This window comes from Coregonus clupeaformis, chromosome 30 (assembly GCF_020615455.1).
Source record: "Coregonus clupeaformis isolate EN_2021a chromosome 30, ASM2061545v1, whole genome shotgun sequence".
In the NCBI taxonomy this organism is placed as follows: domain Eukaryota; kingdom Metazoa; phylum Chordata; class Actinopteri; order Salmoniformes; family Salmonidae; genus Coregonus; species Coregonus clupeaformis.
Window position 1 is genome coordinate 43,211,860 of NC_059221.1, and position 16,007 is coordinate 43,227,866.

The 16,007-nt window shown below is 46.8% G+C and overlaps 1 protein-coding gene across 2 annotated transcripts in view; it reads right to left on the reverse strand.

Moving 5' to 3' along the window:
• LOC121546030 (laminin subunit beta-2-like) overlaps positions 1-16,007 on the reverse strand; it is a 67,429-nt gene that overhangs the window by 8,941 nt on the left and 42,481 nt on the right. The window contains exons 8-22 of one of the 2 annotated variants that reach the window (XM_045209584.1): positions 14,370-14,569; positions 14,023-14,143; positions 13,571-13,759; positions 10,738-10,917; positions 10,400-10,512; positions 9,574-9,653; positions 9,290-9,425; positions 7,789-7,947; positions 7,499-7,626; positions 6,999-7,134; positions 6,609-6,801; positions 6,308-6,451; positions 4,224-4,455; positions 3,948-4,117; positions 3,569-3,604 (exon numbers count right to left, since the gene is read on the reverse strand). In XM_045209584.1, the coding sequence (XP_045065519.1) occupies positions 3,569-3,604; positions 3,948-4,117; positions 4,224-4,455; positions 6,308-6,451; positions 6,609-6,801; positions 6,999-7,134; positions 7,499-7,626; positions 7,789-7,947; positions 9,290-9,425; positions 9,574-9,653; positions 10,400-10,512; positions 10,738-10,917; positions 13,571-13,759; positions 14,023-14,143; positions 14,370-14,569 (2,217 nt within the window). The remainder of the gene's footprint in view (positions 1-3,568; positions 3,605-3,947; positions 4,118-4,223; positions 4,456-6,307; positions 6,452-6,608; positions 6,802-6,998; positions 7,135-7,498; positions 7,627-7,788; positions 7,948-9,289; positions 9,426-9,573; positions 9,654-10,399; positions 10,513-10,737; positions 10,918-13,570; positions 13,760-14,022; positions 14,144-14,369; positions 14,570-16,007) is intronic. The other variant, XM_045209585.1, reaches the window with a different exon arrangement.

Sequence of the window (16,007 nt, forward strand, 5' to 3'; positions counted from 1 at the left end):
TGTTGAAGTGTTCCCTTTATTTTTTTGAGCAGTGTATATATATGTTAATCAAATAATATATATCTTTGGAAGAAAATAAATTTCTTCACAAAAGTAGTGCACTGGACCTTTACTAGTTCTGTATTAGAGGTCTGTAGCGCTGGCCCTGCAAAAAATGATCAGCACCCTTGTATGCTCAAATCTTGTCGCTCAAACCATGTCGCACTCGTCTGAATTTTCTTGTTCCGCTAGTGCAGGTTGGCATTTATTGGGCTGACTCATGTACTGGAGGCAGCTCTGCAGGGTAGTCACTAGCTGGCACAGCCACAAAGTTATAACATCTGATTTTAACCCTCACCTTAACCACACGGCTAACCTTATGCCTAACCCTTACCTTAAATTAAGACCAAAAAGCACATTTGGGTTTTCATTAATTTTTACTGTAGGCCTATATAGCTAATTTTGACTTTGCCGCTGGCCCATCTAGTGGAAATCGCTCAGCTCTGCCTCAAGGACAAAACTCATCCCAATAAACGTCAACTCACTCCGTGCAGCTAGTAGGGAAGAGTGGTGGAAATTGTTCGAAAGTTGCACGGTCACCAAGTAAGGGCAGACTGAGGAAGTTGTTACATATTTGGTCTTTGTATCTAACCTATTTGGGTGTGTGACCATTTGTAGAGTGTTTCTCTATTTTCCTCAGCATGCATTCATTTCACCATTCTGAATGTCTAAACTATCCATATAATCTTCTGAAATATGAAAACAGAAATACTGGGCATTTTTTACTCTTATTATGGTGGCGATTTGACTCGATTACAATCATGGTCTTGAATTGGACTTGCATTGTTCTGGTCTCGGTGTTGACTCGGACTCAATTTGCTCCGGTCTTGGTCTTCAAATCGGTCTGGCTTTAGGTGGTCCCTAACACAACACTGTGCTTCGGCTTTTTGGCAGACACTGTGAACGATTAGCTTCTCTCACAGAGAGCCTATATTTTCTAAGGATGGATTCAGAGGAAGGGAGACATATTTCGAATTTTTTTGTCCAACTGACGGCTGCAGGGGGCAGAGTATGCTGGGGTGGAGGGCGGCTGACTTTTGGGTTTGACAGACAACCTACAGCTGCTGGTCTTGAGGTCTCTCCAGCAAAACAAGGAGAGAGAGGTCACTCCTAGCAGGGAAGTACTGTATTCTAACCCCTAGTTGAATACCACATAGGATTTTCCTCACTTGACAGAAAATATTTCCTCACTTGAATGATAAACGGGCATTGTGATACTATTCTTTTGTGGAAACTGAAAGGCCTAAATGTATACAACAAGGCAAGAAGACACAGAGGGCCCAATAAATTGAGGGTCATTTCTACTGTAAGTTATTTTCAATAGCAGATTACATTAAGTACCGAGCTTGAACATCAGTTTGACACCACATCTTAGGGTTAGGGTTAGGGTTTGGTTGCAGAGACTTTGTTTGTTCCACTGTGCTTTACCGTAAAGCACTTCATGATTGTAGCAGCAAAGCTATCTAAAGCAGAGTAAAGCAGCTGTGAAGATTTGTCTATCTGTCACAGGCTCACAGTGGGTGTGAGTGAACACATAGGTAGACGAAGTCTCACGCTCACAGCTCCAGCTTGTCTGCTATGAGTGATGGACCTGTTCCTGTATTTTGTGTCTGTAACGGAGGCAGAGAATCACAGGACAAAATGCAGCGTGGCAGAGATTCTGTTGTTTTCAGTTGTTTGACTGTCCCTGCTGCTTGGTGCCCTGTGTGAGCCAGCGTGAGTAACAAGCACTGACTCTATGTGCCCAGTATAACATACAGTGGGGAAAAAAGTATTTAGTCAGCCACCAATTGTGCAAGTTCTCCCACTTAAAAAGATGAGAGAGGCCTGTAATTTTCATCATAGGTACACGTCAACTTTTTTTTCCAGAAAATCACATTGTAGGATTTTTTATGAATTTATTTGCAAATTATAGTGGAAAATAAGTATTTGGTCAATAACAAAAGTTTCTCAATACTTTGTTATATACCCTTTGTTGGCAATGACACAGGTCAAACGTTTTCTGTAAGTCTTCACAAGGTTTTCACACACTGTTGCTGGTATTTTGGCCCATTCCTCCATGCAGATCTCCTCTAGAGCAGTGATGTTTTGGGGCTGTCGCTGGGCAACACGGACTTTCAACTCCCTCCAAAGATTTTCTATGGGGTTGAGATCTGGAGACTGGCTAGGCCACTCCAGGACCTTGAAATGCTTCTTACGAAGCCACTCCTTCGTTGCCCGGGCGGTGTGTTTGGAATCATTGTCATGCTGAAAGACCCAGCCACGTTTCATCTTCAATGCCCTTGCTGATGGAAGGAGGTTTTCAGTCAAAATCTCACGATACATGGCCCCATTCATTCTTTCCTTTACACAGATCAGTCGTCCTGGTCCCTTTGCAGAAAAACAGCCCCAAAGCATGATGTTTCCACCCCCATGCTTCACAGTAGGTATGGTGTACTTTGGATGCAACTCAGAATTCTTTGTCCTCCAAACACGACGAGTTGAGTTTTTACCAAAAAGTTCTATTTTGGTTTCATCTGACCATATGACATTTTCCCAATCCTCTTCTGGATCATCCAAATGCACTCTAGCAAACTTCAGACGGGCCTGGACATGTACTGGCTTAAGCAGGGGGACACGTCTGGCACTGCAGGATTTGAGTCCCTGGCGGCGTAGTGTGTTACTGATGGTAGGCTTTGTTACTTTGGTCCCAGCTCTCTGCAGGTCATTCACTAGGTCCCCCGTGTGGTTCTGGGATTTTTGCTCACCGTTCTTGTGATCATTTTGACCCCACGGGGTGAGATCTTGCGTGGAGCCCCAGATCGAGGGAGATTATCAGTGGTCTTGTATGTCTTCCATTTTCCTAATAATTGCTCCCACAGTTGATTTCTTCAAACCAAGCTGTTTACCTATTGCAGATTCAGTCTTCCCAGCCTGGTGCAGGTCTACAATTTTGTTTCTGGTGTCCTTTGACAGCTCTTTGGTCTTGGCCATAGTGGAGTTTATACTGATAACAAGTTCAAACAGGTGCCATTAATACAGGTAACGAGTGGAGGAGTTACAGGTCTGTGAGAGCCAGAAATCTTGCTTGTTTGTAGGTGGCCAAATACTTATTTTCCACCATAATTTGCAAATAAATTCATTTAAAATCCTACAATGTGATTTTCTGGATTTTTTCCCCTCAATTTGTCTGTCATAGTTGATGTGTACCTATGATGAAAATTACAGGCCTCTCTCATCTTTTTAAGTGGGAGAACTTGTACAATTGGTGGCTGACTAAATACTTTTTTCCCCCCACTGTAATAGTTGATATACACAGGAGATACTGTAGAAGCTGACCCAGACTCAGTATCAGTCGTTTAACTCAAATACAGTTATTTGTGTTATACAATCATTCAAAACTGATTCTGGGTCAGTTTTTAGGAATTCCATCTACTCTGAGGCAGGAGTGCACTGTGGCACAGCACCATAGATGGGATGGGTGCTGAAGCCATGCAGGGGGCAGTTTCTTTTTTAGGGAGGGCGGGGGTTTCCCATCATCATTACTCACGCTTGAAGGAGCCCTCGGAGCGCTTAACCATCCCCCCTGTGCCAAGTTGGGTAAGGGAGGAGACAACACACGTTATCATTCCACATTCGTCCTGGTAGGAGAAACTTTCTACTAGACTATTGTCCACAGATTTTTTATTTGGGTCACCAAAAGACCCACCTTGGCGAATGACTTGGAATATCACACCATGGACATTTTGCCTGAGTTTAATCACACTAACCGATCATCTCCATTCACAGTGCATCATTAATTAACCCTATGATGCATCTGCTCATTCATGCAGACATGATCAAACTGTTCTTCATCATCCACCTCCCTGGCTAAGGAAGAGGAGGAAGAACAGCAAGGAGAGAGACAGGACATGAGGCGTGAGCTATACCTGTGTATCCTTGGTTACAGTTGCAGACCACCTGTCTGTTGCGGTTGTCCTGGTGACAGGAGGTAGCGAAGTGTCTTCCGCTGTTTGGGCCATCCGGGCAGGGGCAGGGCCGGCATTGGTTACCGTTACCTGTGCCCAGCACCGGGTTGCCGTAGTAACCTTTGGCACACCTTGAAATACAGCAATAGCATTAAGCTTGTCAATAGCATTACATTTACTACCGGTACCTTCATACTTATCCCCAGATCCCCAACTGTCCCCATGGTGAATCCTAACCTGTCACATTTGTCCCCTCCAGTGTTGTCCCTGCAGTTGAGACATGCTCCGGTCCTCTGGTGGCACTCCTCAGCATGTCCGTTACACAGGCACTGCTTACAGTTGGGGAAGCCCCAGTGTCCTGCCTGGCAGCCATCGCACTGCTGGCCAAACGCACCCTGGTGGCACGGGCACTGCCCAGTCAGCTGGTCACAGAACCGAGTGACCGTACCTTCCAGACTACACTCACAGGCTAGAGAGAGAGAGAGAGAGAGAGAGAGAGAGAGAGAGAGAGAGAGAGAGAGAGAGAGAGAGAGAGAGAGAGAGAGAGAGAGAGAGAGAGATAATACAAATTCCATCTAGACACCGTTGCCCTAGAGCACACAAAAAACGATACATACCTCGGCCTAAACATCAGCGCCACAGGTAACTTCCACAAAGCTGTGAACGATCTGAGAGACAAGGCAAGAAGGGCCTTCTGTGCCATCCTGTAGCTCAGCTGGTAGAGCATGGCACTTGCAACGCCAAGGTTGTGGGTTTGTTTCCCACGGGGGGGCAGTATGAAAAATGTATGCACTCACTAACTGTAAGTAACTCTGGATAAGAGTGTCTGCTAAATGACTAAAATGTAAAATGTAAATCAAAAGCAACATAAAATTCGACATACCAATTAGGATCTGGCTAAAAATACTTGAATCAGTTATAGAACCCATTGCCCTTTATGGTTGTGAGGTCTGGGGTCCGCTCACAAACCAAGAATTCACAAAATGGGACAAACACCAAATTGAGACTCTGCATGCAGAATTCTGCAAAACTATCCTCCGTGTACAACGAAAAACACAAAATAATGCATGCAGAGCAGAATTAGGCCAATACCCGCTAATGATCAAAATCCAGAAAAGAGCCGTTCAATTCTATAACCACTTAAAAGGAAGCGATTCCCAAACCTTCCATAACAAAGCCATCACCTACAGAGAGATGAACTTGGAGAAGAGTCCCCTAAGTAAGATTGTCCTGGGCCTCTGTTCACAAACACAAACAGACCCCACAGAGCCCCAGGACAACAACAACAACAGAATTAGACCCAACCAAATCACGAGAAAACAAAAAGAGAATTACTTGACACATTGGAAAGAACAAACAAAAAAACAGAGCAAACTAGAATGCTATTTGGCCCTAAACAGAGAGTACACAGTGGCAGAATACCTGACCACTGTGACTGAGCCAAACTTAAGGAAAGCTTTGACTATGTACAGACTCAGTGACCATAGCCTTGCTATTGAGAAAGGCCGCCGTAGGCAGACCTGGCTCTCAAGAGAAGACAGGCTATGTGCACACTGCCCACAAAATGAGGTGGAAACTGAGCTGCACTTCCTAACCTCCTGCCAAATGTATGACCATATTAGAGACACATATTTCCCTCAGATTACAGCGATCCACAAAGAATTCGAAAACAAACCCAATTTTGATAAACTCCCTTATCTACTGGGTGAAAAACCACAGTGTGCCATCACAGCTGCAAGATTTGTGACCTGTTGCCACAAGAAAAGGGCAACCAGTGAAGAACAAACACCATTGTAAATACAACCCATATTTATGTTTATTTATTTTCCCATTTGTACTTTAACTATTTGCACATTGTTACAACACTGTATATATACATAATATGACATTTGAAATGTCTTTATTCTTTTGAAACTTCTGAGTGTAATGTTTACTGTTAATATTTATTGTTTATTTCACTTTTGTTTACTATCTACTTCCCTTGCTTTGGCAATGTTAACACACGTTTCCCATGCCAATAAAGCCCTTAAATTGAAATTGAAATTGAAATTGAGAGAGAGAGAGAGAGAGAGAGAGAGAGAGAGAGAGAGAGAGAGAGAGAGAAGAGAGAGACAGAGAGAGAGACAGAGGCAGAGAGAGACAGAGAGAGAGAGAGAGAGAGAGAGAGAGAGAGAGAGAGAGAGAGAGAGAGAGAGAGAGAGAGAGAGAGAGAGATAGATAGATAGATAGAACAGTCCAATGCAGAATAAACTATGTGTGTGCCGTACTAGATAACAACATGAGTTTGACTCTGTGTGGTTGACTGGGGTTACAACACTCACCTTTACATCCTGCCGGTCCAAAGCCGTACGTCCCAGGAGCACACCGGTCACAGCGCCGTCCAATCACATTGGGCCTACAGCGACACTGACCTCCGCGCATGTCACACACTGAGCTGACTGCACCCTGGGGGTCACACTGGCAAGCTGTGAAGAAAAAGGAAGTGAGTAAAACATTTTCATTTCATTGCGAATAAGTCGGTATTTAGGCATTACCAGGCATCTTTGACAACAGCAGATCATGACTCTCTGTACTCCCCTAGTGGATGAGGTTAATTTGTGAAATGTAGGATAGTTGACTTACCCAAAGCTCCATCGTTAATGATGGCTGACATGCTGGTGATGAGTTTGGCACAGACTTCACTGATCTGGGGGCGTGTCACGCTCTTGGCCCCCTCGTGGCAGCGGTAGCGCTCATAGCTCTGCTTCCGGGCGATGGAGGCGGGGTCTCCGCCGATGAACATCTCCAGTGAGGAGTAACGAGGGAGAAGGGAGATCTGGAGAGGAAGGAGGGAGGAGTTTTAGCTAGACTACATAAGAAGAACACAATTAGACAGAAAGGGAGAGATAAAGAATAGAGTGGGAGAGAGAGAGAGAGAGAGAGAGAGAGAGAGAGAGACAGACAGAGAGACAGAGAGACAGAGAGAGAGAGATGTCCAGACAAACATATCATTTGTTGAGAATTGATACTCACAGAGTCCACTAGAATGTTGGCAGCAGTTGTACCGGGAATGAGAACACTGTTCCGGTCCAGATAGTGACTGAACTCAAAGCGAAGAGTGTAGCTAACTCCTCTCTCCAAGCAGATAGACTGAGGCAGCACGACAAACCTGCAGCACACACACACACACACACACAAACAACCAGGGTAAAATACAAACTTTTAGGAAAAGTGAAATCTACTAACATCCAATTATACAAGTGTATCACTGTCACCTGAGTCAGACACACAGGCACTGTTTTATTTTTATTTGTACATTGAGAGACAGAGAGTTGTTTGTGTAATTTAGCAGACGCTCTTATCCAGAGCGACTTACAGAAGCAATTATGGTGCCTTGCTCAAGGGCACATCGACAGATTTTTCACCTAGTCGGCTCTGGGATTCAAAACAGCGACCTTTCGGTTACTGGTCAAATGCTCTTAACCACTAGGCTACCTGTATATTCCATAGTGAGGTGTGTGTGAGTCCCTCACCTGGACCCTGCAGGCAGGGACACAGTGAGCATGTCGTCTGCAGGGATGGTGTTTCCACATGGACTGCTGGTGGGAATGGGCCCTGGCCGAACAATCGTCACACGGACCTCCTCCCAGTCCTGCGGCATCTAACACAACACACACACCACAATAACAGTCATATACAGACTGTACTGTACACACCTAGAGAACAGAGGGTGTGTGTGTGTGTGTATGCATGGGTAAATCAAATCAAATTGTATGTGTTTGTGTGTGTGTGCATATGTGTGGGTGAGTAACTAGGCACTAACTTGTGGCTCATAGCGGATGAGGAGGTCGTACTCCATGGAGTAGGGGATGTTGTTGATGGAGAACTCCAGGCTGCTGCCCTCGGGGACCTTGGCAAACCCAGCGCCAGTCCAAGTGGTAGGGCGCCCAGGCTGGTGCTCCCTCTGCGCCACACTGCAGACCTGGACACACACACACAAAAACATTAGCATTTTAGTCATTTAGCAGACGCTCTTATCCAAAACGACTTACAGTTAGTGCATTTATCTTAAGGTGGCTAGGTGAGACAACAACACATTTTTTATAATAATATTTTTTAATAATAATAACAAATCACAGTCATAGTAAGTCTTTTTTTTATATACAGTACCAGTCAAAGGTTTGGACACATCTACTCATTCAAGGGTTTTTCTTTATTTTTACTATTTTCTACATTGTAGAATAATAGTGAAGACATCAAAACTATAAAATAACACATATGGAATCATGTAGTAACCAAAAAACTGTTAAACAAATCTAAATATATTTTATAGTAGTAATATGTGCAGACCAAAAACCATAAAACGCTATGATGAAACTGGCTCTCATGAGGACCTTCACAGGAATGGAAGACCCAGAGTTACCTCTGCTGCAGAAGATAAGTTCATTAGAGTTACCAGCCTCAGAAATTACAGCCCAAATAAATGCTTCACAGAGTTCAAGTAACAGACACATCTCAACATCCACTGTTCAGAAGAGACTCTGTGAGTCAGGCCTTCATGGTCGAATTGCTGCAAAGAAACCACTATTAAAGGACACCAATAATAAGAAGAGACTTGCTTGGGCCAAGAAACATGAGCAATGGACATTAGACCGGTGGAAATGTGTCCTTTGGTCTTTATTTTTCAACAGGACAATGACCAAACACACCTCCAGGCTGTGTAAGGGCTATTTTACCAAGAAGGAGAGTGATGGAGTGCTGCATCAGATGACCTGGCCTCCACAATTCCCCGACCTCAACCCAATTGAGATGGTTTGGGATGAGTCGGACCGCAGAGTGAAGGAATAGCAGCCAACAAGTGCTCAGTATATGTGGGAACTCCTTCAAGACTGTTGGAAAAGCATTCCAGGTGAAGCTGGTTGAGAGAAGGCCAAGAGTGTGCAAAGATGTCATCATGGCAAAGGGTCGCTATTTGAAGAATCTCAAATATAACATATATTTGGATTTGTTTAACACTTTTTTGGTTACTACATGATTCCATATGTGTTATTTCATATTTTTGATGTCTTCACTATTATTCTACAATGTAGACAATAGTAAAAATAAAGAAAAAACCCTTGAATGAGTAGGTGTGTCCAAACTTTTGACTGGTACTGTGTATATAAAGCAGCTATCAGCAAAGTCAGTGCTAGTGTGAGTGTTAGTGCAAGAAAGGCAAGGATGTTCATTTCTTTCTTTTTTCACACCAAGTCAAACACAGTGCAAACAATGTAAACAGGGGTCCAGCCCAGTCTGTTCTGTCTGTAGGGAGCAGCAGTAGTTACCGGTCCCAGCAGGGCCAGCTCAGCCTCGTAGGTGTAGTGGTCCAGAGCCATGAAAAAGTACCCAGACTCCACCTGGGTACATTGACGGCCCGTCATATGACTACGACAGCGACACTGCCCGTTCTCCATTGAGCAGCTCGGGGAAGACAGATAATAAGTCTATTCAGTAATCCTGTAGTTGTTCAACGTGAATCAAAATTCATAGGTGGAGATATACATTAAGAGTCCATTTTGTTTTTTTATTTATTATATGTGATGCAGAAACAGATCATTATGTCACTCACTGGTTATCTGTGGCCCCGCCCACATCACAGTCACAGTCTCTGCATCCATTCAGGTCGTGACTCAGTGCCCAGTGTTCTGGCTGTGGGCGGGAGGGAGACAGACAGACAGACAGACATACAGCTGTTAGCCCTAGACAGACTGCATTCCCACCTACCAACTGCATCAGCCAGGGTTCCTGGACCATACATGTCAGTTGATGGGTTTGAATGTGAGTCATAGGTAACTACTCAGATATCACAACCAGGTGTTCCTAGCTCCAAAATGGCATCCTGTAAATACATGCTGTCTATCAAAATGACATACTGTAAATGCATCCTGTCTATAAAAATGGCATACTGTATATACATCCTGTCTATAAAAATTATTTACTGTAAATACATCCTGTCTATCAAAATGGCATACTGTATAAGTGCAGGCTGGTAGAGCTTAAGTTATGTGTGCAAAATAGTGGTTGTCTGTTCTTGACTCTAAAATAAGCCTTTATGCAGCTTCTGAGAATTCAGGATCCACTCTGTCAGGACCAATGACTGATGGCCATTTTTGGCCTGCTGTAACCCACACCAACCGGAGAGGCCTGACATCCCTGGGCTAAATTTAGACATTCCTGGGTACTGTTACTGGCATGGCAAGGAAGTTAGGTAAGTGACAGGGGGATGCGAATCACTCAGCAACACCTATGAATTCAGGAGGGTGTATGTGTGAATGAAAGAGAGAGAAAGAGAGAAAGAGAGAGAGAGTCTAAGAATGGGAGATGTAGAGAAGCGAGAGTGCGAGTGTATCTGTGTGTGTTAAGGTTAGAAGAGGGAGGCTCTCCTGGACCCTTACCAGACACTGGCCACAGCTGCGTCCGGTGACCTGGCGCTTGCAGAAGCAGTCCCCGCTCACAGGATCACACTGTGGTCTCTCTGACACCGTACCCCTGGGGTCACACTGGCAGGCTGAGGGGGGAGAGCAGGAGTTATGGGGGCACTGGGGAACATAAATATCTACAAAAATATGATACATAGGTTTATTCAAAGCACTGACAAAACCAAACATTTTGAACAAAAGATTGCTCCAAAATCTCTAATATACAAGACCACATAAAATGAGGGTAATTTGTACAACAATAAGTCCAATTTGTTAGACTGAATCATGCTATGCTCCTACTCCTCTGCACTCACGTTGGCAGCCACGGGGATTCTCTGCTCTCAGGCTGAAGAAGCCAGACTTGCATTTGTCACAGCGAGGTCCCTCCACGTGGTCCTTACAGCGGCACTGCCCAGCGACCATGCCCAGGGACGGCATGTCAAGCCCGTCACAGATGCCCTCGTTCAGGGAACCATGAGGATCACAGTCACAGGCTGGCAGAAGAAGACAACAGACATCCTGTTAACGCCAAACTTAAAGCTGGAATCTGTAGCGTTTGCGATATTACAACAACAAAGACGTTACTTCAAACGACCGACACTGTTTTTTCCCCCTCTGACATCATTGCACATCATTGCACGCTTGATAGAACAGCAGAGTGCGTTCTATGATTTTTTTTGCTGGATGCTCCTCTCCTCCTTTTATAAACAAAACAGAAACAATAACAAATGCGCCTGGGGGCGTTTCACTTGCAGATCTCAGCTTTAATAACCATCACGGACACACGCATACACTAGTACGCACTACCTAGAAAACATGTAAACACAAATCCTCCTGGACATAAAGTGATAGCAGGGTTTCAAAGGAGAAAATAACCTTCATATGTACATATCATCACTCATATACAGTCTGATAATGTAAGAAATACACACACAGTTCCTATGTCCCAGCCCTGAGAGGCGATCAGTCAACCCCCTCTACTCACCAGTAAAGACTCCTGGATCTCTGATGTGTTTTATTCCAGACCCCCTCTACTCACCAGTACAGATTCCTAGGTCTCTGATGTGTTTTATTCCAGAAACCCTCTACTCACCAGTACAGACTCCTGGGTCTCTGATGTGTTTTATTCCAGACCCCCTCTACTCACCAGTACAGACTCCTGGATCTCTGATGTGTTTTATTCCAGACCCCCTCTACTCACCAGTACAGACTCCTGGGTCTCTGATGTGTTTTATTCCAGACCCCCTCTACTCACCAGTACAGACTCCTGGATCTCTGATGTGTTTTTATTCCAGACCCCCTCTACTCACCAGTACAGACTCCTGGATCTCTGATGTGTTTTATTCCAGACCCCCTCTACTCACCAGTACAGACTCCTGGATCTCTGATGTGTTTTATTCCAGACCCCCTCTACTCACCAGTACAGACTCCTGGATCTCTGATGTGTTTTATTCCAGACCCCCTCTACTCACCAGTACAGACTCCTGGATCTCTGATGTGTTTTATTCCAGACCCCCTCTACTCACCAGTACAGACTCCTGGGTCTCTGATGTGTTTTATTCCAGACCCCCTCTACTCACCAGTACAGACTCCTGGATCTCTTATGTGTTTTATTCCAGACCCCCTCTACTCACCAGTACAGACTCCTGGGTCTCTGATGTGTTTTATTCCAGACCCCCTCTACTCACCAGTACAGACTCCTGGATCTCTGATGTGTTTTATTCCAGACCCCCTCTACTCACCAGTACAGACTCCTGGATCTCTGATGTGTTTTATTCCAGACCCCCTCTACTCACCAGTACAGACTCCTGGTTCTCTGATGTGTTTTATTCCAGACCCCCTCTACTCACCAGTACAGACTCCTGGATCTCTGATGTGTTTTATTCCAGACCCCCTCTACTCACCAGTACAGACTCCTGGGTCTCTGATGTGTTTTATTCCAGACCCCCCTCTACTCACCAGTACAGACTCCTGGGTCTCTGACGTGTTTTATTCCAGACCCCCTCTACTCACCAGTACAGACTCCTGGGTCTCTGACGTGTTTTATTCCAGACCCCCTCTACTCACCAGTACAGACTCCTGGATCTCTGACGTGTTTTATTCCAGACCCCCTCTACTCACCAGTACAGACTCCTGGGTCTCTGATGTGTTTTATTCCAGACCCCCTCTACTCACGAGTACAGACTCCTGGGTCTCTGATGTGTTTTATTCCAGACCCCCTCTACTCACCAGTACAGACTCCTGGATCTCTGATGTGTTTTATTCCAGACCCCCTCTACTCACCAGTACAGACTCCTGGATCTCTGATATGTTTTATTCCAGACCCGCTCTACTCACCAGTAGAGACTCCTGGATCTCTGATGTGTTTTATTCCAGACCCCCTCTACTCACCAGTACAGACTCCTGGATCTCTGATGTGTTTTATTCCAGACCACCTCTACTCACCAGTTAAGACTCCTGGGTCTCTGATGTGTTTTATTCCAGACCCCCTCTACTCACCAGTACAGACTCCTGGATCTCTGATGTGTTTTATTCCAGACCCCCTCTACTCACCAGTAAAGACTCCTGGGTCTCTGATGTGTTTTATTCCAGACCCCCTCTACTCACCAGTACAGACTCCTGGGTCTCTGATGTGTTTTATTCCAGACCCCCTCTACTCACCAGTACAGACTCCTGGGTCTCTGATGTGTTTTATTACAGACCCCCTCTACTCACCAGTACAGACTCCTGGATCTCTGATGTGTTTTATTCCAGACCCCCTCTACTCACCAGTACAGACTCCTGGATCTCTGATGTGTTTTATTCCAGACCCCCTCTACTCACCAGTACAGACTCCTGGTTCTCTGATGTGTTTTATTCCAGACCCCCTCTACTCACCAGTACAGACTCCTGGATCTCTGATGTGTTTTATTCCAGACCCCCTCTACTCACCAGTACAGACTCCTGGGTCTCTGATGTGTTTTATTCCAGACCCCCTCTACTCACCAGTTCAGACTCCTGGATCTCTGATGTGTTTTATTCCAGACCCCCTCTACTCACCAGTACAGACTCCTGGGTCTCTGATGTGTTTTATTCCAGACCCCCTCTACTCACCAGTACAGACTCCTGGGTCTCTGATGTGTTTTATTCCAGACCCCCTCTACTCACCAGTACAGACTCCTGGGTCTCTGATGTCCCTGCTGGGGTCCTGGTAGTAGAAAGGTTTACACATCTCACAGGTACGTCCCATGGTGTTGTGGAGACAGTCGTCACAGATGCCACCGTTGGCATTGCCCGTGGACAGGTACACCGCCATGTCAAAGTGACACTGGTTGGAGTGGCCATTACAGTTGCATTCTGGGAGAGTCAAAAGGACAGATATTAAAACATGAAATTAAGATTTGATTACAACCTCATTCTTTTGGGTTTTTACTGCTGCTGTGTGATGCATAACTGATGAGTTGGAGATGAATAAGAAATTTAATGTTTCTTGTTATGGTAATCAAGATTGGAGTCTCATTCCTTTGGTTATGACTTTTGACTGGTGTGCTCATAATAATAATCAGTGGTGTTGCAGATAAGAGATGTTTCTTCTTATGGTGTGCTCCACCACCACTCACTCTTGCAGGCGTTGGTGTTGCGTCCCTCAGCCGGTCTCCAGGGCATGTCGTTATGGAAGTCGTCACACAGCTCACAGTTCAGACCCTTGGTGTTGTGCTTACACACACACCTCCCATGGACCTGAGAGACAGAGATGCTGAATTAGTCCCCAGAGAATCCTAAACACACCCTCCCATGGACCTGAGAGACAGAGAGGCTGAATTAGTCCCCAGAGAATCCTAAACACACCCTCCCATTCTAACTCCCTCTGCATAGTTGCCTCTGTTTTCAGACAACAGCAAACTTTATAAGGTAGTTCTTCCTCCTTACAGCTAGGGGGCAGTGCTGTGTTCCTTCACTTACTCACCATGCCCTCCTCATCCTTGATCCCATCAATAGGGGCACACTCGGAGGCGTGGCCGTAGCAGAAGCAGTTGCCGCGGACAACCAGCTCATACATGGCATAGTAGTACTTCTCCTTGATCTCAGCGCGGGAGTCCAGCAGGTTGTCACCCAGGGTGTGCAGCTTGGTGAAGTTCACACGCAGGTTAGTGATCTTCAGCTGGTCTGCACGATGCAAGCAGAGGAGAAGAAGAGAGGAAGGGGGAAGGTGAGACAGACAGATTAGGAGATAGACAACAAGCTATACAACAAGCTATATGAACATCCTAATTCCTATACTTCAAAGCCAAAGGAAAGGCTCCAGCTACACCATGTCACGCTCGTTGTAAGCAACGGACCAAGGCGCAGCGTGATATGCGTACATTCTTTATTTTCTAGTACACACGAACAAAACAACAAACCAAACGATACGTGAAGTCCAAGGTTAAACACCAAACAAACCTTACACGGAATAAGATCCCACAAATGACAAGTGCACAACAGGCTGCCTAAGTATGGCTCCCAATCAGAGACAACAAGACACAGCTGCCTCCGATTGGGAACCACCCCGGCCAACACAGAAACACACGATCTAGAAAAGAACACATAGAAAACAAAACATAGACACTACACATAGAAACTAACACCCTGGCTCAACATATAAGAGTCCCCAGAGCCAGGGCGTGACATACCCACCCTCAAAGGCGCGGACTGCGACCGCGCCAACTAAACCCAACAGGGGAGGGGCCGGGTGGGCATTCCGCCTCGGGAGGCGGATCCGGCTCCGGGCGTGACCACCACTCTCTAACTACCCCCGTAGCGCCCTGGTCTGGTCCCGCTGGCTGGAGCTGGACTGGACATCGGTAGAGTGGATTGCTTAGGCTCCGGTGTGGAGCAGCTGACCAGTACCTGACCAGGCACTGGTGAAACAGGCACGGGCTGTGCCGGACTGACGACGCGCACCACAGGCTTGGTGCGGGGAGCAGGAACCGGCCGAACCGGGCTGGCGACGCGCACCACTGGCTTGGTGCGGGGAGCAGGGACGGGCCGGACCGGGCTGGCGACGCGCACCACTGGCTTGGTGCGGGGAGCAGGAACGGGCCGGACTGGGCTGGCGACGCGCACCACTGGCTTGGTGCGGGGAGCAGGAACGGGCCGGACCGGGCTGACGACGCGCACCACTGGCTTGGTGCGGGGAGCAGGAACGGGCCGGAACGGGCTGGCGACGCGCACCACTGGCTTGGTGCGGGGAGCAGGAACAGGCCGGACCGGGCTGACGACGCGCACCACTGGCTTGGGTGCGGGGAGCAGGAACAGGCCGGACCGGGCTGGCGACCCAGCACCACAGGCTTGGTGCGAGGGGCAGGAACAGGCCGGACCGGGCTGGCGACGCGCATCACTGGCTTGGGTGCGGGGAGCAGGAACAGGCCGGACCGGGCTGGTGACGCGCACCACAGGCTTGGTGCGAGGGGCAGGAACAGGCCGGACCGGGCTGGCGACGCGCATCACTGGCTTGGTGCGGGGAGCAGGAACAGGCCGGACCGGGCTGACGACGCGCACCACTGGCTTGGTGCGGGGATCAGGAACAGGCCGGGCCGGGCTGGCGACACGCACCACAGGCTTG